This window comes from Gadus macrocephalus, chromosome 14 (assembly GCF_031168955.1).
Source record: "Gadus macrocephalus chromosome 14, ASM3116895v1".
NCBI classification, from domain to species: domain Eukaryota; kingdom Metazoa; phylum Chordata; class Actinopteri; order Gadiformes; family Gadidae; genus Gadus; species Gadus macrocephalus.
Genome location: NC_082395.1, coordinates 3288719 through 3313717, shown reverse-complemented (window position 1 = coordinate 3313717; position 24999 = coordinate 3288719). Strand labels below are relative to the sequence as shown.

At 49.1% G+C, this 24999-nt stretch overlaps 1 protein-coding gene across 3 annotated transcripts in view; it reads left to right on the top strand.

The window, feature by feature from the left end:
• Window positions 1–20355, top strand: part of crtc3 (CREB regulated transcription coactivator 3) — a 33984-nt gene extending 13629 nt beyond the window's left edge. The window contains exons 5-15 of one of the 3 annotated variants that reach the window (XM_060071355.1): window positions 1887–1949; window positions 4287–4393; window positions 8366–8404; window positions 8695–8777; window positions 9590–9639; window positions 11423–11643; window positions 12762–13030; window positions 14848–15297; window positions 15435–15515; window positions 17329–17542; window positions 17978–20355. In XM_060071355.1, the coding sequence (XP_059927338.1) occupies window positions 1887–1949; window positions 4287–4393; window positions 8366–8404; window positions 8695–8777; window positions 9590–9639; window positions 11423–11643; window positions 12762–13030; window positions 14848–15297; window positions 15435–15515; window positions 17329–17542; window positions 17978–18216 (1816 nt within the window). In that variant the 3' untranslated portion in view covers window positions 18217–20355. The remainder of the gene's footprint in view (window positions 1–1886; window positions 1950–4286; window positions 4394–8365; window positions 8405–8694; window positions 8778–9589; window positions 9640–11422; window positions 11644–12761; window positions 13031–14847; window positions 15298–15434; window positions 15516–17328; window positions 17543–17977) is intronic. The other 2 variants (XM_060071356.1, XM_060071357.1) reach the window with 2 other exon arrangements.
• Window positions 20356–24999: the final 4644 nt, after the last annotated feature.

Genomic DNA, 24999 nt, shown 5'->3' with positions numbered 1-24999 from the left:
CGTGTGTTTTATGGTCTGTCCGGCTCTAGGAGGGTGGTCTTTTTATTTTATTTGATTTATCTTCCCCCTCTTGATGCTGTGGCTTTGATGCTACGTGGAAGCCGTGACTTTACCTTTGCATTCGTACCCAAGCCCGGACTATGAATGGTCTTGTTAGCAGCTAACACAATACTGAACAGTACAGTATCATTTATTATTTGCTGTGGCGTTTTGTGGATCTGGATGCAAATTTCGCCAGATTAGGTGTTATGTGATCCTAATCGAATCACAGACCTGAAATGAACGGTGTCATCCTCCTGTCATAACCTCGCAAACATTACTGTGGTTGAAATATACCTACACTAAGTTTGATTTGTATATTCAACACATATCAACACATTACGGCGGTCTGTAATTTCCCATCACAGTCTGCAGTGTGTTCTGGATCAGTAATCACTAGTCTGGAGCGGTTAAAACATGGGGAAAGTCCAGAGTGTACTGATCACTCACTCCTCAGGGCCTCGACCTCAGCTTGAACCCCCAGCCTGTCCCAGAGGACCCAAGCTGTGCCAGGACACCCGGCCTGGGTCGTAGTCTTGCTCCAAGTCCCACGTTCCTCCTCTCCCTCTTCATCCAGCTTTCTACTCACCTCCCCCGGGGACCCAGTACCCCAAATCAGACGCTCCCTGGAGAGGACCGCGGGGGACCAGCGTTCTCCCGGGGGGGGGGGGGAGCCCTTCCCTGGGGCCGCCACGGGGTGGGAGGATTCAGTGTTGTTTTCATCTTGCACAGACCCAGCGGACTCATTTCCACACTTAAATAAACAAGACGGTCGCTTCAGACAGCACAGCGGTTCAGACCCCTGCACTAATGGGATCCGCGTGTATACAACTTCTTCATGGACGCCCGTCACTTCTCCCCCCGCGTCTGGGCTCACCGATGACACCACCTTTCTTTCAGAGTAAGGGGTCGACGTTTGTCGCCAAAACTGTTTTTTTTCGGTCGACTTCCTTTTTTCATGTTGAACGCCAGAGGACAAAGAGTTTAAACGGTTAGCTGCAATTTTTTCCCATTTAAGGTTGAGGGAAGGCTTTTGTGTCAGTGGCGATAATAATAATCGTATATTTGATGTTTCTTTTTGTTATCGGGTATGAAAACCACTCCCTACGTCGTTCAGACCGTTCATTATGAGAACGAGGAGTTCTGCACAAACATGTGGTTTAGCCCAGGAGATGGGCCCACGTCCTCCACACGCATCGTCTTCCTTCAGACTGAGCTCCGCATCCATCATGACCTTATTCCTAATTTTTCACTTTTCTTTTAGTTTTCCGTGCAACACGCATCAGAGAATTCGACTCGGCCGCGATTTGAACGCCGTCGTTATTGGGTCTCTTTTCAGTGCCTCGGCACAACACTTGTTTACGCAGTCTCTCCCCGCTGCACGCAGACCCCTGGTGAACGCGGCTGTGTTGCACCATTATCCTACCCCCACCCCGGCTCACACTGCCCCCCCTCCCAGTGGGAGAACAGCTTGTAATGACCTCCAGGGATACATGTTCCCAAAGGGTCCCCTGCAGCTCATTTCCTGGTCCTCGCACTTCTTGCTTTATTTTCGTGTATTTTTGTTTTTATTTTGGATTTCCTTTGGTGGTTGCCTTTTTGTTCCTCTTAAAAAATGTCAAGGGCTGCATAAAGACACACACACACACACACACACACACACACACACACACAGACACAGACACAGACACACACACACACACACCCCGCCATGCTCTTTTGTCCTCTTTGTGAACTCTGGGATGGAAGTGAGTCCTTTCCTTCGGCTTCCACCTCTCATTCACTAAATGTCGTTCTTTTCTCCTTCATCTGTGTCTGTGTGTCTCTCTCCTCCTGTGTTTTTGAAGGGATCAGCAGACATGGACTGAGGAGAAGCGTCCTGGGTTTAGATTAATATCCCAACTCAACAGGTGACCTATGGCCTTTCATCAACTCCTCCATCGGTGTTCCTCACTTTATCTGTCGCTTGTCGCGCTTATCTCCCGTTCCCACCGCCCAAGAACGTCCCTTTCTCTCTCCTTTTGCAATCTCACTCTTTTTTTTTCAATAATTTACTGGTTAATATATCCTCTTGTAAATCCCCCTCCTGTTCTTAACATCTTGATAATCCCTCCTTCTCTATCTTGGTGGAGAGAACGGAAGACCTTGGGTGATCCGCTGTTTTACCGGAGTCGTTCCTCTTTCTCCCTCCATACTAATCAATAATTCTTTCTGAATAACCCGGCTCTAGGATGCAAGACCTGCTGCTCCTTCACATCTAACCTCAAGGCTCCTCATTCCCATCCGCGTCATCTTTCCGCCTACCTAAGCCTACTTCAGTCTTTTCAAGTGCCCGTCTTTCAGAATGTATGCTTCTGCATGAGGTTCTTGAACAAGGTACAACGAAATCACGGGTTCCGTTGCAATCGATCCGACCAATAATCGCAGTAACTAGAAATATTCAACTCTTCTATTTGTATTCTGGGTTGGCGTCTTTTGGAGGCCAACTCAGTAAACGTTATTTCAAATAAACATGTTAGCCAAACACCCGCTGGTAGCAAATAGCAGAAGAAAAGAATAGCTGGTTCCCCTTCTGGCTCCGCCCAGGTCTCAGTGCTGTTGTAAGGGAACAGTAAGTGCATCACATGGACGTTTGGAGAGGGCCTGGGCTGCATTTAAGCATACATGAAGCCCTTGAGCCCTAATGGATGGTACTAGAGAAGGCCTGAGTGTGTTCAGTACGCCCAGATCCTCAAGAGCACTATTGAAACCATGTGCCATCTTATTGCTGGGGTTAATTGTTGGTTGGTGATCGAGAAGCATCTCACTTACAAACCAAAATATAGCATGGCATATTTTAATGAAACGATGGCTTTGGCTGGTGCCAAACATAAAGAAAATATGTGCATCATTTTATTTGAACGTAATATGTTGGACGTTCTCATCCAAGCCTTATTTAATTTCTGTCCCAAAACTTGTCATGCAATTCAAATACCAGATAATGGAATCATCTTAACTGAAAAACAGACTTGTTTAATCTTTTTCCTAATGGTTTATTTACATATTTAATTTTTTAATTATTAATATTTGTATCTTTCATTCCCAAAATAGTTATTTCTATATTAAGATCAATGATACTGTCACTGATTATCTCAGGTTGGGGATCTAATTTAAAGTTGTGACCCTGTAAAACTAAATGTTATTAATTTAGGGATTGATCACAGAATAATATTGGTATCTCAAACCAAACATGCTTCATCTTGACCATTATAAAGATAATCCAAGTTATTCCTAATGATAAGAAATTAGCCTTATGTCTTCCTGCATCTGTGGTTTCCTAGAAAGCATGGAATGACTTGGCTGCACTTTAGGAAACAGGGCTATGTCCAAAGGCAGAAGTAAAATGCTCCAAGATTGGAGTTATGTAACCCTGATAGGGCCAAATGATACCAGACACTCTACAGCACAAAACTGGCACACTTTCAATCAGAAGGGAACCGCAATCTTGTTCAAATAAAAAGGTGTACCAATGTGTTTGGATTTTAATTCCAACAATAACTCTAGGCGTCTGATTAACAGGTCATTATAGAATGGGATATCAGTACAAATTACTGACATTTCCATGTCTAACATAAAGTAAACTGACTCATGCATAACCTTGGTTAGAAGCTGTTTGTAATTATCATGACAAGTAGGCTTTAAATAATTATATACCGGAGTTCGGCACATATTTCACACTGCCCTTAATTGTGTGAAATCTTCAGTATAATACCTTTTTTTTTTTTTTTTTATCATAGCACCTGCATTATAACAGCAATTAGCCTGTCAAACAGTTGATTGATAATGAACAAAAAAGCTGAAATCATTAAAATATGCCCTGAAAGAACATTGTAGAGATCTGCGGGTCTCATTATTTTGTGAGACGGCTGACTCTGTTTTATACTTGATTGCAGCAAAAGGCCACAAAATATAAGTGTGAATAAACTTATAATACTTGTGCATTAAATTGCTAGATTTCCAAGTGTCTGGCGAGTACTTTGTCAAGGCACTCTGTGTGCACTTCAAAATGTGTTCACCAGGCCTCGTGCCGCCTGCAGGTGGAACAAGTTCTGTGTGTGGGTAGAAAACACAATGCTGACGCCATTGACCTTCTGGACCTAGAGCCATCCTTTTGGCCTCTGTCCGAAAACACGTTGCATCATCTTGTTGTTCCTCCTTCTCCTCCTCCTCCTGCTACTCCTCTTCCTCCTCCTCCTCCTCCTCCTCAGAACCAACTCGGACTCGGCCCTCCACACGAGCGTCATGAACCCCAACGCCCAGGATCCCTTCGGCATGGGCCAGCAGATGGGACGAGGGCCGCCCCAGCGCCCCAACGGTGAGTCAGACTCCGACCTCGCTGGAGGTCTCGCGTTCACCTCGAAAACACAAATGCAGGGAATCCACCAACACACAACAACACAACGCAACGCAAATGCACCGAGTCGAGCACATTGAATGGTCCCCAGGGCTGCGGCCTCTTTGTTAAGGCGGGGAATGCTCAAGGGCTCTCCAGGAGGGGGAAGGAGATGGAGGAACAACCAGGGAGCCTGTGCGGCCCAATTTGATTCACTTGCTTGAGTAAATCAAGCACTCGAGGGGCTCTCTGGTATATGTTAATAAGGCTTCATCTGGCCAGAGTTTGAGTGGAGGCATTTGTCTTCTCTGTAGAAACATGGTGTGCCAAATCTTAATTTGCCACCAACAAACCTCCCCTTCAAATTGTTTTAATCGCTGCATATTTAGGGCTGCTGAGGCTTGAGTGGGTGCTCCACTACTTCCTCGGGCATACAATGCAAAACCCAGCAAAGCACGGGTTGTTTTGCACACTCAGTATGCACACTGGGTGCTGAATCGTTCGCAGCTGCAAAAACCACCACATTCTGGAGGTGTGCTTCAACAATGTTTTCACATTCATTAAAAAATCATTATTACAAATAAGGTGATCTTATTGGCGTTAACTAGTGGGTTTAAATAATTCAACTTGTGATTGGCGTGCATTAATGAGTAAAAGGAAGGGATGTTCCCAGCGTTAACATATTGAAAATGCTTAAAACCAATTTTTTCCTTTGCAATACCATAACAAAAATGGTGCTTGCCCCAATTCTTTTTTTCTTGCGGGATGTGGATTATTTTCACCAAAGCAAAGGTGCCGCGAAAAAAAAGTCTGCTTCAATACCAGAGCCCATTGAAGTCCTAAAGTGCAAGTAATCCTGCAGTAGTTAAAACCTAGATGGGTGTCTACCTGAACAATATAATGAGCACCATGGGAGGGATAGGCCCTCCAGAACCCTCCAACCCACCGGCTACAGCAGAGCGTTCCCCCTGTCGCCGGGCCTGATCCACATTCATGTACGCGTGGCCCGGCGGCTCAGAGGAGAGCTGTCGGAAGTCAACGGGAAACCAATCCGGTGGCGCTGAATAACCGCTGGCCGCGCTCCGACGCCCGAACCACGGGCTACACCGCCGCCCCGCCGCCGAGCCAACACAATACTTCATGAGTTTGTTTGTGTTTCTCTTCCTCCGTCACTCATTAACAGAGTCCACCGCCGTTGTACAGTCGCGGGATCGTCAGGTCTGTCCACACACACATTGGCGGTTCTCCCGTAATCCGCCCAGATCAACCGAGTGATTGATGGCGATTTAAACGGCCAGGATCAGTGATCTAGTTGGGGCTCTATTGCTCTCTCTACAGCCACGAGTTACTTCGTTAGAGTCCTGCATTCGGTTGGGTCTTTTTTACCTTCGTATGATCGGCGTTTGTGATGTCCTCTTCCCCGTCTCCTACCCCTCCCCCTTTTGTATTTCTGCTCCTGTTTTTTGGATTGCGGATGGGGGGGGGGGGGGGGGGGGGTTGGACGTTGTTTGGCACCTATTTTATCAGATGGTGCGGCTGATGAGGCATGCAGCGATGCTCGGGCTCTCTCCTCAGCCTACTGGATTACAACTCTCTTTGTTTAGCCAACACGTTTGAACAGGATATTGGCTCGAGACCCAGGCCAAGTGTGAGTTTGAAGTACAAACAGAGCGGGCTACCGCGGCCCGGTGCCTGAGGAGGTTCCTCGCGCCGCTTTCCCCGGGCTCACCTTCGCCCTACGGGGGGGGGGGGGGCGTGGCCAACAACAAGCGCCCGCCGCTTGTAGCATGTGTGAGGAACCGTCAGGTCTTCCATGATCTGTGGAGGCCACCTCCTCAGCCCTGTAAATCTTGTAACGGCAGCTGTGTTGGGATGGGGTCGGTGGAACAGTGCAAGGTTCCAGAAGGCCCCGTTAGTCAGACTATGGCTGGTCGTGGGCCACCCATGGAGAGCTGCACGGGCCGGGTGGGTGTGGTCTGCTCATAAAAGGTATTGTTTAGCGCTGGAGGGCGGGTTGAGCGTACGCTGCAGGGGCAATTCTGTTGCTTTCGTCGTGCGCTGTAAATCAAATGACCTTTCTGATACTTTAAAAAATGTGCATTTTCATACCCGTTGTGATTGCCCTCTGTTATGTTATTTGTGTGTTATACAAATAACATTACCAAACCGCACACCATATAAATGAGGTCTTTGCTTCCACATATTGAACACCAAGAGAATGCACACAATCACATGAGTCAGAATCGGGCGGCAGACCGAAGGCACCGACCAAGTGGCCATGACGGCTCACTGGGGGAGGAAGAGGAGGAGCAGGAAGTGGGAGCCCTGTGGGGGCTCCTCAACACCTATCTGATCTCACGAATCAGACTCCCCAACCTGAAGTTTGATGGCAGACAAGCAAGAATTCAGGAGAAAGGGGGCAGCTCTTTCGTTAGGTTTGTGTTTGTTTCGACCAATCGTGTTGCCGGAAGCAGGGGTAGTGTATGCGTGATTGGTTACAGCGAACACAAACTTGGCCCAGCAGTTAGAAATTGCTAAAACAAGACGGACCACTTCCCCTCCTGAAAGCTTTGTCTAATTGGGCCAATCTTTTTCTCCGTCTCTTTAACGAAGCAGGAATCAAGGCGTGACTCTCCCACCCCCCTTCAGTTTCTCCGGCCCGGTCTCTGTGCCGTTCCCCTCCCTCTTAACCACAGCAGGACTGCCGGATCCCATATTAGCACGTGTCAGGATACTCAGATGGCTGTGTGTGTGGCTAAGCCCCCAGCTGATTAATTCAACACCCGGCCAGGACTGACAGCGCTGAGTCACCGACACGTCCCCGTATAAACCGTGCAATAGCCCGGCCGCTCAGCTGCTCCTCCTCCTCCTTCAAGGCTTTATTTATGTGTGCGTTGCGGGGTGTGTGTGTGTGTGTGTTTTTTTTCCCCCAGCCCGTTCTGTTGGTATACCTCTGCGCCCGCAGGTGTTTTGTGTTGTACACACCTCGCTACGCCTAGCAGGCGGTCGATTCCTAGAACGCGGCGGGGGCCATTTTAACCTCCGAGTTGTACCAGGGCCGTCCCTCAGCCCACTCATGCCCCTGCTGCAACCAGACCGGATCAGACTGGAGTGCCCTTCTGATACTTCAGACTATTGCTTCATGGTTCCACCGGCAACTCTCTGTGCAGAATTGCACGGGCAATTTGGGCAAAAAACACCATCACATTGTTAATGGAAAAGTGGCTTATAGATAAAAATAGATAGATAGATAGATATAGTGAAACAGTCACTGAGTGTAGCAGAGATCAAAAGACACACACATAGCTGCTGTTCTGTTCAACTGAATTAGTTATCTACACTGGTGAAACCCGCGAACGGACGAGGACTTGAATGACCCTCACAGAGACAGAGAGGCCACGAGAGCGAGGGGGGGAGAGAGTATATTGAGCTGACAGCAGTCGATTGGACCAGAGCACCCGCTGCCAGGCTAGACTCAGCGTAAGGAGAGGAGAGGTTGGGAGTGAAAGTCTGCATCTGGTGTCAGGCCTCCTTGAGCGCACGAGGAGAAAGGCGTTCTTTGTGGCGCGAGAAACAACGGCCTTCTCTTTGTACTTTTTCCCCCCAGACCATCCGACCCTCCTCCTCCCCCTCCACCCCCTGAAAAACAAACCGCAGACCTCCTTCCCTTCTCCGCTCAATCCCTCTATATCTCTTTCTTGTCTCCCTACTCGGTGAGCTGAGTGTTATCGTGACGCCAGAAGGAAGCACAGCTGTTGTATTTGACCAAGCAGTATGCAGTACGCGTTCACGACCACATGTTCTCAGTCTTACTTCCCTGCCGGGCAATGTTTTGTTATGTCTTCAACCGAGACAGATTGTTGATTTCCGGTTGTCTTCCGCTAATCCACTGCTCTTCTGTCTCCTTCCTCTGTCTCCCTTCTGTCCCCTGGATGATGTGGTCCTGGACTGCAGCCGGTGGGAATGAGGTGGAGGTCGACGGCACTGGAGATGGTGAGTCGCGAGCTCCCCCAGGATCCGTGCGATAACAGCTCTCCCGCTCTGTATACTCTATAAATGTCTCTGTCTCTCTATCTTTCTCTCTCTCTGCCTCTCTCTCTGTCTCTCTCCCTCTGTGTCTCCGTCTCTCTGTCCCTTGTCTACCGTGACACCGCGATACCGCCCTAGCCTAATCTATACATCCTCTCTCACTGTCTGATACCCTCACGATGACCTCCTCTGCCGGTCCAGTATGGTTCATCGGCGTGTGTGTGTGTGTGTTTGTGTGTGTTTCCTGTCTGCAGTGTTCTCCTTTCCCTCCCTGTCTAATGAGGAGGGTCTGCTAGGCGTCAGCAAGCCCCTGCCAAAGCAGCTGTGGGAGGCAAAGGTGAGGCCATCTACATTCACATTTAGGACATTTAGCAGACGTGCATTTGTCAGAAGAGGGAGATACAATATATTGCTGAAGATCCAGTAAGGATGTTCAAAAACTGTTATGTTAACCCCTTCCCTGTATACAACAAAGATAGCTAGGATGAGATGCTACACAATGCTAAGGACTATTTTAAGTGCCAGGACGTACAACTTACAATAAGTGCGTACATTAAGAGCCAGGATGTACAACTTACAATAAGTGCGAAAGCGGGGTGGGTAGGCTATGCAGTCGAGGTGAAATCTGAACGCGTGAGTTTTCAGTCTTTTGCTGATGCTGGTGAGCGACTCGCAAAAGTCCACCGGGCAGTCTCACCCAGGTCCAGGGTTCCGCCCCCAGTGGGCTCTTTGGTGGCTCTTTCCTCCTCTTTAAAAGGGGTTAACTGCGAGTGTTGCACAGTACAGCGAGGTGACTGATGAAAACAAATGGCCCTGAATACAATTCCCTTGTTTACCCTCTGCCTCCGGCTGGCAATGAGAGTGAGCCTAATGAGACACTTTAGGTAACAAACTGGGAACGGGGTTCTAGGTTATTGTCACGGCTAGCTTATTGCAGTTGCAGGAGAAGGCTAAATTTGGACATGGGTTTCGCTTTGGTTTGTTAACACAAACCTTGTAAATATTTACTCTTTCAAAAGACATTCATCTTTTTATCAAGGCAATGAATCATAGGAATTTACTTGTTTTTACACAAAGGGCATGTAAATACTTAGTAATACCCAGCAAATTAACCATTCCCTCCGTGCTGAAACTGTGTGTTTTTTCTAGGTCCAGTCCCTGGCTTCTCGACCTAAATCCTGTGAAGTGCCTGGAATCAAGTAAGTCTTCGTGTGAATCCGCAGCTGTAGTTCTGTGCATTACATGTAAGCTGTTTAGGGGCCAAGCCTTAAGGTCATTGTCGGAGCATCGGGAGTATTATGGAGTGTGTTTATACATGGGGGTCTTAATGGGGCTGTGCCTTTTTTTAGTGGAGCCCTCAATCCACTCAAAATAGGGTGCAGGTGATCTCTCCATGCCGCCCTTGGGACACTTGCGGCGCATGACAATGCCAACTATGCCGACCTACAAACGGTCCCGCGTTCTACATAGCCACGTGACACTCTGTTTCCTCTCCGAGCGTCCATCCAGTTCCCCTCCGCATCCCCGCCGGGGAACGAAGTGCACCGTCGTAGTACCGGCGTTCCGTCCCCACGAAGGACGTGACCCGTTTCGCCCGCCGCTTGCTCAAAAAGAGGAGCATATCTCCGCTAAGAGGCTTACGCTGATCTCCCCCCCGGCGGCATGTAGCACGGCGTCGATGAGAACAAACAGAGGGGAGGCTTATAAAAATAGAAATTAGAAGGGATTGCGTTCACGGCAGAACACGGCGGCGGGGGCTGGCCCGGTCGCGGCCCGGCCTCCTCCGTGTGCGCGTCCCAACAGAAGGAGGCCCGCGAGGTGTTTTTGTTACGAGGTGGCCGACGTTTGCACCGCATATTGTTGTGTTGATCTCTGTGTGGGCAGGAGCCGGTTTGGGGGGGGCGGGGGGGGGGGGGGGGGGGCGGGGCGGTGAGTCACTGCTCTACAGCTGGCCCCGTCTCTCACTCGGGTCACCGGCGTACCGACAGCAGGGGAAACAGGAGAACAGACATACTACTCGGAGGAGGAGGAGGGATTGTGTCCGGCTGGAAGGGGGGCAGAGGGGGAGAGAGTGGGGGAAAGGTCTCGCAGGGTTTGTAGCAGATAAAGCTTGAGACACTCCGGATGTCTCCACCGTCTCAATTCATTAGGCATAACGACCGCGGCGGACAAATGCTTTCTCTCAAGTGTCAGTGGGCAGTTCTTGGAAAACGCAGTCGCCAGAGTGCTGCAACGTTGCAAGTCACGACAGCTTCTGTTTATATTTGCGGTTATTTTCCTTTTTCTTTGGAATGCATGTCCTGAAAATCCCAATGTGTGGTAGACTGATTCACTTCCTGTGCGGCAGTAGACCAGGGGAATGTTCACAGTAGATGGCAGCTGTTCTGTCAAGGTGCCCAGGCACCTCTCCACACGTTTGACTCACTGCCTCGTTCTTTAATTCTGTATTTTTTTTCATTATTTCACTGTTGATCTCTCTTGTTCCCTCTCTTGCTCTTCTCTCGTTCACCCTTTCTTTCTTTCTTTCTTTCTTTCTTTCTTTCTTTCTTTCTTGCTTTCTTGCTTTCTTGCTTTCTTGCTTTCTTTCTTTCCTTCTTTGATTCTTTCCTCTCTCCTTCCTTTCTTTCATGAATTTTCTTTTATTTTTTTTCTTTCTTTATCATTTCCTTTCTTTCTTTCTTAAAATGTATTTTAACTCCTGCTCTCTCTTGCTCCCTCTCTCTCTCTTGCTCTCTCTTGTCCACTCTCTCTCTCTCTCTCTTGCTCTCTCTTGCTCCCTCTCTCTCTCTTGCTCTCTCTTGTCCCCTCTCTCTCTCTTGCTCGCTCTTGCTCCCTCTCTCTCTCTTGCTCCCTCTCTCTCTCTTGCTCTCTCTTGTTCCCTCTCTCTCTCTTGTCCCCTCTCTCTCTTGCTCCCTCTCTCTCTCTCTTGCTCTCACTTGCCCCCTCTCTCTCTCTCCGTCTGTCTTCCTGTCCTCCCCCCAGTATATTCCCCTCTCCGGAGCAGAACCCGGGTCTGTCCCACTACCAGGGCTCGCTCAGCCAGGGCGGCTCGCTGCCCGACCTCACCAACCTGCACTTCCCCTCGCCGCTGTCCACGCCGCTGGACCCCGAAGACAACGGCGGCTACCCCAACCTCAGCGGGGGCAGCAGCACGGGCAACCTGCCCGCCGCCATGATGCACCTGGGCATCGGCAACACGCAGGGTGGGTGGAGCCTCGCTGTGGCCGCGCCTTCCCTGGATGAACGCCCGTGTAGGAGTGTTGACCGTGTCTAGGCCCTGCTGTCTCCTGCCGGGTCTGTGTGTGTGTGTGTGTGTGTGTGTGTGTGTGTGTGTGTGTGTGTGTGTGTGTGTGTGTGTGTGTGTGTGTGTGTGTGTGTGTGTGTGTGTGTGTGTGTGTGTGTGTGTGTGTGTGTGTGTGTGTGCTCAAGTGGTGGGATAAACCGATTTGTGAAAGGTCATTGGTGCTTCGGCTTATAGTTATACAGGGCGTATAACAGTATAGAGATGTTTAAAGCTTATTTCATATTCAAATGACGTAAATAAAGAAACAGGCGCCCTGGGGGGGCCTGGTGGATTCGGGGGGTCCCCTTGTGGTCGTGTGCAAGGCCATGCTGACTGAAAGATCTCTCCGTCTCCTTCCTCCTCACTTTGAACTGTGCAATCGCATCCTCCTCTGCTCCATCTGTCTTTCCTGTGTGCGAGTGTGTGTGTGTGTGTGTGTGTGTGTGTGTGTGCGTGCGCATGTGGTGCCTGTGTCGGAGCGGTTGGCAAGCTTATAAGTTGAGCCACAGTTCAGTTTGGCGGAGGACCAGTGCGACTGCGAGCGCGGGGAACTCTGACACTCGTTCTCGATCGCTACAATCAGCCCTCTTTCTTTCCCTCTGTTTCTGTGTCCTCCTCTTCCCTCCGCTCTCCCTCTGTCAAACACACACGGACTCACACACAATCATTTCTTGTTTTCCCCTGGGTGGGGTGGGTGGGCTGGGTGGGGTGGCCCGGTGAGAAGGGGGTAGGGGAATGCTGGAGCGAGTTCTGGAAAAATCAAGCCTCCGACTGAATCAGTGCCTCCAATGCCTTCTCTGTTTGGGGCTCGGACCAGCGTATCTGCTGGATCTTCCGGAGCAGTGTCCCCTCCCATTAAATCCCACATGCCCACTGACGTTCTGTTCGAACAGGCTGTCTCTGTGCGACCCCCATTCCCCCCCGTCGCCCCGAGCAACGCCCCCCCCCCCCCCCCCCGGCCCAGACTCTCCTCTCCCCCCCTCAAACTCTCTTGTGCTCCCCCCCCCCCCCCCCCCCCCCCATCCCTCTCCGGCGCAGGTCTGTCCTCGTCTCTGAGCAACCCGTCCATCCAGGCCTCCCTCAGCACCTCCCAGATGCACATGTCCCTGAGCAACCCGTCCATCCACTCGTCGCTGCGGATGGCCGCGCTGCCCAGCCCCCCGCCGCCAGCCGGGCTCAACAGCTCGCCGCGCCGCCGCCCCGCCCCCATCAGCCCCCTGACGCTGTCGCCGGGCGCCGAGCAGCGCCGGGGCCTGGCCAAGCAGCTGTCGCCCACCATGTCGCCCTCGCTGTCGCCCATCACCCAGGTGAGCGCTCACGGGCCTTGTTTGTCCGCCGTCGTCGGGCGGTACTGGGGCCCTCCCGGTACATATTAGGGCCGGATACATGTCTACATTATTTTAGATTTGAACATTTTCTATTTGACCATTTTGTGTCATTTTTAAGGCGATATTTCTAAGTTCTCAGCTACAAAGTGTTTCTGGAGAGACATGCTGAATAAATACACCACGTTTTCAAACTCAAAAATAATCGTTTGAATAATCGTGATTTCAATTTCAATTAGTTAATTAATTTCAGTCGATTTCAATATTGACCAAAATAATCGTGACTATGATTCTTTCCATAATCGAGCAGCCCTAGTACATACTGTACGCCACTTCTCACTCCTACCCTCTGGTCGGAGGTATGGAAGTATAAGATGCAAAGAAGCCTGTTTCAGCATAAGCCTAATCCCCTCAGCCATCCCATTACCCCACAAAGCAAAACCCCACAGATAATGTATGTAACATCGTATGTACCCGCTGTACCCCCAACCCCAATTGATGTCTGTTGTCATCAATGTCGCATGTGTTTTATGTTTGTTCTTTATGTGCCTTTGACGAGAAATGAAGATGAGAAATGACGGAAGGACTCTTAGGGAAAATAATTTCCCTAAGGGCACAACTAATAAACGAACTAACTAACATAATCTCAACCTTCAGATATTAGTCTGCTTTCCCGACGGCTATCTGAATATTCAGTGAAGGAAAATGAATTAAAATAAATTGACTTCCATCTGTAAACGTAGCACACAGAGACAACTGCTGCAGAATTTAGATTTGATCCAATGCTCGTTTTTCAAACAGTTTTGAATAACTTTCGCACCAGAACTAGTGCCGTTTACCCGGTGATCCACCACCATGAAACGAACGACATCGCTGCCAGTCATGTTTACAAACTAACCAACGCGTTGGGTAGAGCTCGGTGGTGCATTTTGGACTCGTTTGAGCTGAAATAGCTGCAGAATTGTTATGATTATTCAAACCTTTCTAAAACTGTTAACGCCCAGCTGGCTCGGGGGGGGTTAATGGCCCGCGCGTCCACACGTCGCACGGCGGCGTTCAAAGTGCTGACGGAATACACTGACAACACCTCAACGTCCAAAACAACCAAATGCTAATTCGGTCGTCCCGTATTCTTCGTCATCGACGTCTCCAGCGCCCTTACACGTATATTCTATCACTTAAAGTTAAAGTGAGTGCGTGCGGACGCCGGGCCTCAGCCTTCCTCCAAACACAGCAAGAGCCTCACAGCTGTCGGGTTCAGCGCACTGACTGTTTTTTTGGGTTTTTTATTGTGCCTCCCGCCCGGGATAATTATCCTGTAATGAACTGTTTCCATTAGTGCCTCGCAGCCACAACGGGCTCCCGTGTTCTTTAGGAGATCGCTGTTGCCATGGTGACCGCCTCCTGAACTTTTAAAGTGGACTCATAGTGCCGTCTGTCCTCCTTTTGAACAAAGCAAAGTTGGGAGGAAGTTGTCATGGCGCGTTTCGATAACGTACACGCCACTTCCTCCAGATGACTCTACTTTGTTGCTGACATCGGGGCACTTCTTTCGTGCTCTTTAATAGCCCGTTAGCCTATTGAATACTTCTCGATTTTAAACCAAAGGTATGCGTCCATAAACCTTCAGTTACGTAGTCTTTACGGAGGACATTGTGTCCATGTGGACGTCACTAACCTTGGCCAGGCGGTCCAAACGGCTGCTGACCCTGATGGCACGTGAGAGCCTCTCCGGCAGACGGTTTGTTTTGTCCTCCTCCTAACTGCCCCCACTCCCCTCCGCACCCTGTCCTGCTCAGGGGGTTGCCTTGGACACCAGCGGCATGCCCATGGAGCCGCCGCCGCCCTACCCGCTCTATCAGCAGTCCCAGCATGCACTGGGCCAGGGGCCGCCCCGACACCAGCAACACCAGCAGCAGCACCATCAACAACAGCTGCACCACCACCACCACCACCAGCAGCAGCAACAACAGCACCAACAACAACAACAGCAGCAGCAACAACACCAACAACAACAACTTCAACATCATCAACACCACCAACAGCAACAACACCATCAACAACAACAGCAGCAACAACAACAGCAGCAGCAGCAGCACCACCAACAACAGCAGCACCAACAACAACAACAACAACAGCAACAACAACAACAACAACAACAACAGCAACAACAGCAGCAGCAACAGCAGCAGCAGCAGCAGCCGTCCTCCCCCGTCAACAACATTCCCCTGGAATTCACGGGCAGCCCGGTTAGTATTGATCCTATTGAGCGTGTCTGGGCCCGGCCGCCTCCCGCCGTGTCCGTGTCCTCACCATGGCACCATGACCCGGTGACGGCTGTGCCTCGTCCTTCCCATTGATTAGTGTGTGTGTCTGTGTTTGACAGCAAAACCTGGCGTCGTTCTTCAGCGATCCCTTTCTGGAGCAGCAGTTCTCTAGCCGTCAAGATAAAGCTCTGTCCTACCAGGTACCGAATCCGAATCTCCCTCTCTCCCACTCGCTCACACCCTCTCACCAGGGATTTCCGTGGCTCGAGCCCAACAGGCTGACGCGTGTTTCAGTCGGCTGTAGCGGATTGCATCAGCCGCTCCACAGATGACCCCTTCTAGGCTTTGTTAAGAGTCTTATGTCATGTGTGGTTAATGAACCCGAATGTGTACAGAATAATAAAGAAAGACAGAACAGAAGGAAGAAATAATAAAGCCTAAGAATAACAATTCACAATTCAATTCGATTTGATTCTTTAGGTCTTCGATTTCGATTTGATATTGATCCAATTGCTTCGATATTGATTCAATAATACGTGCAGATGACAAAAATACCTAAATATTATTTAGAATGAACCATTTCAAAATGAATTAACCATTTCATTGTGCTTTAACTAGCTAAAAGGGAATACGCCATTGTATAGTATTATTCCTGAGCTAAACTTGCAGCATAAAAGTAATAATCATAACATGAACAAATGTAAAAGGGCATGTACATTTAGGCATATGCACTTCTAGATTATAATGACTGAGTATGTGAACTATGGAAATCGATAAAAAAAAAAATATATATCTGAATCGAAATTGAATCGAGAACAAATAAATTGCAGTGCATTGATGAATCGATATTTTTACCCAGCCCTACATATTAGTCTACAAGTGTAGAGGTTAAGTGTACAAGACAAGACCGAGGTCATTTGCACCAACATGGTGTGGTGGTTGGGGTCTTGCAGAGAGAGTGGTGGTTCCCCTCCCAGATAGGGTTTCACCTGGTCGGCTCCCAGAGGAAGGCTCTAATGAAGGAGTGACGGTGGATGAAAGCTCCACCGAGCCGCCCTGCTGACCATCAATGGCCTCCGCCGGCCGGAACCGGCCCGGTCTTTAGATCAAACACAGCCCCCCTCTGAAACACCGCCGGCGCCACAAACTAATTAATCAGTTCCCCCAAATGTTCATTAGCTGACTGATAAAGGCTGCTGATGGCATGCAACCAGATCTGTTCACGGTACGCCAAACATCCAAGTTTCGAATCATAAAATGTGTCAAGGTTCACACATCAAGAAAAGTTTGTTAAGCTTTTAAAAGATATAAGCGTGGTTTTGCACTAAAGCACTATAATGTGCATTTTGATGTGCCTTTTATCAAGAAATTTGTTTTTCTTCTTTATCTTTTCATAAGTTCTGTCAAACAGAAAACTCAGTTTGAACCACGAATAAAGACAGAAATCCAGCACTTTACATTTTCCCTGTCATTTTGTATTTATAGTTAGACATAAATCGTGATACATCGTTATAGGATTGTCTGACATTATATGAATGATCGTAATATTATTTTTACACTGAATTCCACCCCTAATAAATATATATAATATGATTCTGTCTCTCTCCCTCTCTCTCTCTCTCTCTCTCTCTCTCTCTCTCCGTCTCTCTCTCTCCCCCTCTCTCTCTCTCTCTCTCTCTCTGTCTCTGTCTCTCTGTCTCTGTCTCTGTCTCTGTCTCTCTCTCTCTCTCTCTGTCTCTGTCTCTGTCTCTCTCTCTCTCTCTCTCTCTCTCTCTCTCTGTCTTTCTCTCTCTGTCTCTCTGTCACCCTCTCCCTCTGTCTCCCTCTCCCTCTCTCTCCCCCTCTCTCTCTCTCTCTCTCTCTCTCTCTCTGTCTCTGTCTCTCTCCCCCCCCCCCCTCTCTGTCTCCCTCTCCCTTTCCCTCTGTCTCTGTCTCTGTCTCTGTCTCTCTCCCCCCCACCCCCTCTCTCTTTCTCTCTCTCCCTCTCTCTCTGTGTCTCTCTCCCCCTCTCAGTTCGAGCAGTACAGTCTCCTGGAGAGCGTGCTGAACTCGGCGGCGGGGGGCTCCTGCTTCGACCCCTCGCCTGCCCCCTCGGGTCTCTTCTGTCCCCAGGGGGCCCACTCGGGCCTGTCCAGTAGCCGTGGCAACCTGCACGACCCCCTCAACACGAGGTCCAACATGCTCTACTCCAACTGCGGCGGGGGCGTGCCCAACATCATCCTCACTGGTGCGTGGGACAGGAAGTGTGTGGGCGTGCTTTTCACAATCCGCCACTTTTGCAGAAAACTGCCATTGATTACAATTGGAGAAAAAAAATCGTATTTTAAAAAAATACGAAAATGAAAATATGAGCGCGTCATGTGACTCAGGAGGTAGAGCGGGTTGGCTGGTAACCGGAAGGTCGCTAGGTCAATCCCCGGCTCCTCCTAGCCGAGTGCCGAAGTGTCCCTGAGCAAGACACCTCCCCCTGCCTGCTCCTGACGAGCTGGCTGTCGCCTTGCGTGGTCGACACCGCCGTCGGTGCGATTAAAGTGTGCATGAATGTGTGAATGTTGGGGAGTATTGCCGCTGCTTAGAAAAAGCGCCGTAGTATAAACGCCGTCCCTTTGCCATGACTGAGGGTGTAACGTTGGCGAGTGGGGTCCTTTTTTTTTTTGCGCAGGCGGTACTGACGGCTTCCTGTCTCTGTCTGCAGACGAGTCCAACGCCAGCCTGTCCAAGGACATCAGCAGCGCCCTGTCGGCCATGCCCGAGTGCTTCGACTCGGAGTCGGGTTTCCCCCTGGAGGACGAGCTGCGCATCGAGCCCCTGAGCCTCGACGGTCTGACCATGCTCAGTAACCCCGACATGGTGCTGCCCGACCCCTCCGTGGAGGACACCTTCCGCAGCGACAGACTCTGAGCGGCAACGTGCCACGAAAGGCTCTCGCGTATACAGACCCTCTCTTTCTTTGTTTCTCTTTCTTTATTTCTCCCTTTCACTCTCAACCCCCTTCTTCAACTCGCACACATATCAGAGGCTCACGGAAGGTTTTGTGTAACACGTGCACACGGACGTGCGCTACAAAGAATGTACACATCTAAATATATGCATGCAGACAATCTCATCGTTCGCACCACTGGAACACACACACACACACACACACACACACACACACACACACACACACACACACACACACACACACACACACACACACACACACACACACACACACACACACACACACACACACACACACAGCCACTAAAGACTCAACAAATGTGAAAAGCGTGTGATGTGCATGCACACACTGCATTTTAAGCGTGCATGCTTGCACACAGTCATTTTTTTCTAGATACGTATGCAGTTTACATATTCTCGATGCAAAACCTTTCCCCGCTCTGTGTGCGACTGTGTAGTGTAACCGTAAACAGCATGTGTAACGTGTCGCGTTGCTTAACCTGCGCAACCGCGTACACGCAAACAGCGCGGCCCGGGTTCAAGGGTCAGGTCCGACCGCAGCAGCGCCGGGGGGGGGGTCCAGCGGGGGTCCAGCGGCCGGTCCCAGCGGGCCCCTCACGTAGAACTAAACAAACACTCGCTCTGTTGACAGCAGGCCGGCAGCGCCAAGCCCCCCCCCCCCCCCCTGAGCCATGCATGTTTTCATTGCTCGTCTGCATGCCTCACCCCCCCGCCCCCTCTGCCTCTCTCTCCCTTTCTCTCTCCTCCTTGTACTCACAACCAACTAGAAGCCATGACAACCACAGCAGCGCCATGACAACCACACCATAGCAACCCCGGCGTGGAGGGGCCTTAAGATGATGGCGGAATCCTGCGTTTGTACCAACAGAAGGAGAGGGAGAGATAACTAGAGAGAGAGAGGGGGGGAGAGAGACGTAGCAGGCCACAGTGACGGGCAGCGGTAGGGGCTCAGGCCTGCTGACCTCCGTTGGTTCATGGAGAGGCGGTCCGCTGGGACGGCTGAACCGGCCCGGAGGTACGGTCGAAACTCCACCGCAGAAGGGACGAGGGAACGATATCTTTGTGCGCAGAGCACTATTTAAATTTTGGACCTCGCCTAAAGACAAATATAATATATATATATATATAGATAAATATATACACCATAGATCTATGTACATAGCCTCAATAATTGAAGCCCGATTTCGAATGTATTTTCATCCTGCAAAAAGGGCAATTTGTTTACAAATATTTGAATAAGTATACAATACTTTTAAAAATTTTGCATCAGTATGACAGTACCCCTTCCTTTGGTTATGAATTGGCTGATCTAAAAGAGAAAAAAAACGGCACTGGGATGTACTATGACATGTCAGTCGTGTCATGGAAGTAATGTTACTTTCGTGTTCGTGTGTTTCTTTTTCTATCGACTTCTTTGTATTTGTATTGATTACGTAAACGAATTCCACGTATGTGCAGACTGTGCCGCTTGTGCTTTGGCTAATAATGTTCCTCCAGCGCAGAAGTGTTTTATAAGCTGCTGGACCTGCTTTTGGTCTCTTCGATCAGTCTCCATCCCCACTCAATGGTTTTAAATCATCAGCGCTTTGCGCTTTGATTGGCTCAAAGCGCAGTCTAAGCTAACATTAAATGCACGCTTGTTTTTTTTGTCTTGCGGAAGAAGTCAAAACAAATCAATGCGACTGAATTGTGTGTGTGTGTGTGTGTGTGTGTGTGTGTGTGTGTGTGTGTGTGTGTGTGTGTGTGTGTGTGTGTGTGTGTGTGTGTGTGTGTGTGTGTGTGTGTGTGTGTGTGTGTGTGTGTGTGTGTGTGTGTGTGTGTTGAGAGAAAGAGATCAGGTGTCGAAGAGATAAAAGAATTGAAGAATCGGGGCTTATATTAGTCGGTCCTGTAGCAATGTGTTGATGTTAAGCCCGTTGGGATTTCATGTGGCCACGTCTTTACTGGCCTTTCGTGGTCCCATACCATAGGGAACCCTGTTATGTTACTGTCTGATTAAAAGCCTTCTTGCAAGGGAATGGACGGAGGCTCAACTCAAACCTGGAGCATTCGTCCCCTGAATCCGGTTATGCAGCAGTAGAACCTGCCGAGCAGGTTCTACTTTCATATGCAATTACACCCAAGTGTTTTGCAATCCAAGGCCATGCGGTCATCAAACAAAGGGGGTGGCTGCCAACCTCTATTGTTGCAAGTCCTTGAGTGTGTGTGTGTTATAGTGTGGTAGGGTAGCGAAGCCTGCAAATTGGCCGGGAACATCATATGCGAGGTTGTGAGTACAAAGTACAAATTGTTCCCTCCCTCTGCAGATGCAATGTTAAGAATAGTTATAGCTCATGTAAAAAAAAATGCATGACAATTGAGTGTGTCACAGTTCATGGTACAATGCTGCATGGCATTTCATCGATTTACAATGATGTTGTGTAACTCTGGCCTCTGTGAACCTGAACCAGTTTCTTTCCATCGATTACAAGGTTGTGGGATAAGGCCTCTCTCGCTCTCGCTCTCTCTCTCCGAAGACCACTCTTGTGAGTTCTCCTCGGTTTCTCTTGTCTTTACTTCAAGTTCTCGTGCGTCTTTCCATATCTGCTCCCTGCTCCCAATCGCTGGAGGGACTGCGCTTCAGCTGCCTTATAACCTCGCGCGCGCACACACACACACACACACACACACACACACACACACACACACACACACACACACACACACACACACACACACACACACACACACACACACACACACACACACACACACACACACACACACACACACACACTTAATCGTGGATCCCTTACTGTGACCTATTAGCGTCCTCGCCTCTCGTTAGCATCGTTAGCTTCCTGCGCTGCCGCCGTTGCTGTCTGCAGTTCTCTCCCATTACTTGGCCTGGATATTTTTTATTACTAATGCTAATGAATATATGTATTGTTATTTTTTGTCATTTTTGCCGAAGGATTTTGGAGGAGGGGGAGTGGGTGGGTCATTTGGTGTCTTACTCTTATTTTTTTTTTGTCATCTTTTTAAAATGTACAGTTGTATTATTTAAAGAAAGTTTCTTGTCCACTTGTGTTATCTTGTTTTGTAATGTCTGGGTTGTTTTTTTTGCAAATATAAATGTAACGATCACAAAGCCTTTCGTTTGTGACACTTGTTATAGTGCTTACCTTTTTTGTTTTAATACAAATAATAAAACCCTATATTGTTGAATGCGTTTTGTCAATGGGCTCTTGTCCTCAGTTGTGTTGTGTACCACCTGCATTTGCCAATAGTGGCGCCAGCTGATATATTTTAATGTCATCTTTTCTATGCACCATTTATGCAGAGAAACCAGAATCTTCCCCAAATTATAGTTCTTTCTCCCAATTCAATTTTTGTCCATTCTTTTCAAAGAAATCCTCTTATTGCAATTCATTGTTTTTAAAATCATTGTAAGATGTAGTGGCTGGTAATTATTTTGTAATAATGGAACTATTTTCAGAAAGCCAATATTTAGAATCATATTCATCCTACATTTGACTGAAATACAACGATCACCACTTGCTAATTTCGTTTTATCATACTTAAAAAAAAAAAACGTAAACGCTGCTTTAAGCGTTTCTTGCAGTCACCACGTTATATAGTTGCTATTTTTCCCTCTTCTTTCAAGTTCATTTTCCGTCCTGGAGCCAGCAGCGGTTTGAGGGACAACAGGGGGGTGCTTGCTACGGATTTCCTCTGTCCTGCAGTGGGGTCCAAGTCATCCAGGAGCGCCTTGCTCATGGACAGTACATTACATTACAATCCCTTTCATTTGTTCCATAAGAACTACCTTTCAGGATAGGATTTATCAATTCTGCGGAGAACGGTGGTAAATATTTGTTTGTCCTTCACTGAAGTCCTTGAACTTTCTAAACACTACAAACCTCGGTCAGAGACTACAGTGCGCTGCACCTAGCCACTATCTTCTCTCTTTAATGTCCTGCCTATTGTGGTGGTGGCGCCATGGCACCCGTCTCCAGAACCTCTGATGCATTCCTTCTTTGGTGAACATCTCCTTTTACCTCCCTGCTTTATGAACCCCCTCCCCCCCCCCCCTGTGCCTCACTCTCTGCCTCTCGGACCATTAAAGCTGTTATGTGGGAGTCTGACGGCTCTGTCCTTGTTTAAGCGTGTGCCGGATTAGTGTCCAGGCAGGCCTTTCTATGTAATCCCTGTCCTCTGAGCTGTGACACCAGGCCCACCAACGCTCCCGTGTCCCGCTATAGGGCCTGCTGCAGAGTCACTCCGGGACAGCCAACCAATCCCCGAGGAGATGTTGGGCACAGGGGAAGAGACCAACGGGTAGAGCAAACCGTTACTACAAGGCACATGTGAGTGAGTGAGTACGCACGCGCACGCGCAGAGACACACACACGTGCGTACACGCACACATGCAGACAATCTCATCATTGGCGCGCGCGCACACACACACACACACACACACACACACACACACACACGTCACACACACACACGATAAATAGGTCAAAGGGCATATACAGAACCAGTAGAAGCACGGTTCCACCGTAGGGTTCAGCCCAGAGACAGACGGACAGCATGTGTGTTCCTCGAATCCCTTGAGAGAGCAAGACCTGGAGCGCTAATCACAGCAATCAGTGGGAGGCCTGGACGGGCTCCACGCAGAGCGAGTCCGGGTTAGTCAGGGTGCCAGCCTTGCATTCCTCCCGGAGCCGTTGGAGGGCGCGTGCATACAGGGCTGGTTTACAGGATCAGCTCACACCTGAGTCAGACATAGGGATTCTTCTGCCTTACTGAGACCCCAGCGTGCATCATTTCCAAGTACAAGATCTCTCTCTCTCTCTCTCTCTCTCTCTCTCTCTCTCTCTCTCTCTCTCTCTCTCTCTGTGACTGTGTCTCAGTATCTCTCTAAATGATATTTGGAGAGATACTCGTCAAATGAAACAAAGGATAAATATCTCCAATAAAGTACAACAACAAGGGGTAAAATACCATTTGAAATATTGATTATCAGTAAGTGCTATGCAAAAAAAAAAAAAAGGTTTTTTTGTAAGGGAGTGAATGATGCAATTTCCTGGAATGAGCCAGAGAATGTGTCTTCATCAATTTTTTTTGTCTCTCTCTCTCTCTCTCTCTCTCTCTGTGCCTCGCTCTCTCTATTTCTCTCTCTCTGCCTCGCTCTCTCTCTCTCTCTCTCTCTCTCTCTCTCTCTGCCTCTCTCTCTCTGCCTCGCTCTCTCTCTCTTCTCTGCCTCGCTCTCTCTCTCTCTCTCTCTCTCTCTCTCTCTCTCTCTGCCTCTCTCTCTCTGCTGCCTCGCTCTCTCTCTCTCTCTGCCTCGCTCTCTCTCTCTCTCTCTCTCTCTCTCTCTCTCTCTCTCTCTCTCTCTCTCTCTCTCTCTCATCCAGTCATTTCCTCTCATTTATCCCCTTGACCCCGCCTCCCCCAGGCACCTTTCCTACACCCTGTGCCCTTCTATCCCCTTAACCCCCCCCCCACCCCGCCCAGTGTCTCCGCAGGCTAGAGGTCTCCTGGTCGCGGCGCGCTCGTTAGCTCGCTAGCAGGACCTCCACAGCAGGGTGAGTAAGTGCTCTGCCCCCTGGGCAACACCCGACCTCGGGGGACGTAGTGCAGCCCCCCGGGGCCCCAAAGGAAGCCCTCGCCTGACGGAAGACCAACATTGACACAACTTCACCCGCTGCTGTCTGTCCACCTGCAGTACATCCCATAATACATCATATTCATGGCACTTATTGCATTTTGTACGTCCGGCACTTTAAAATAGCACTTAGCATTGTGTAGCATCCTAGCTATTTGTGTTGTATACGGGGAATGGGTTACCCTAGCGATTGTTGGCAATTGGTTATATGAACATCCTTACTGTACCGACAGCGATGTAGTGTTTCGCTTTCTTCTGACAAATCTACTTATTGTTAGTCGCTTTGGATAAAAGCGAATGCTAAATGCCCTAAATGTAAATATCGATGTAATATCCCCGTACAATGCAGTCACTTCACTAAACCTTACAGTTACGATGCATTGGATCACAGCACAGCCCAACAATATGCCACATTACAATCCATCGCGATGCATTGCAACACATCCACGTGCATTATACGTTGTGTTAAACTACACTCAATCTCACAGTACAGTTGTGAACGCGTCCTGAAGCCGACAGTGCTCATTGGCTCATGTTCTCTTCTAAAGGTCAGTTCCTTTGTGTCACGCTGCCTGGGAGTTAAACTCCCAGCAATTCTGGCTGTCATCACATTCAACAGATGGCGTAGGGGGTGTGTGTGTGTGTGTGTGTGTGTGTGTGTGTGTGTGTGTGTGTGTGTGTGTGTGTGTGTGTGTGCTGTGTGTGTGTGTGTGTGTGTGTGTGTGTGTGTGTGTGTGTGTGTGTGTCGAGGGAGGGGGGGGGGCGGGGGGTTGGGGGCTGATGGTCAGGTGGTTGAGATATGGTCGGAAAATATAATTCTGTTTTCTTCTAGATTGTACACACTGTCCCATCCTGTGTGTTTCCTAATCTGGGGAGGGGTGTGTGGGTGTCACTGTGGCCCTTTGGGGGACTCTTAATCTTGTGTTTATTTTCGTCAGCTCTCTATAAACAACTTGCACAGCATCTAAAGTCGATCCACTTGATTGTCCAATTAAAGTAATCTCAGAGAACATCAAGCCGTCAACATTACGGTCTCCTTGGTAACACCCCTGAGAACACACCACACA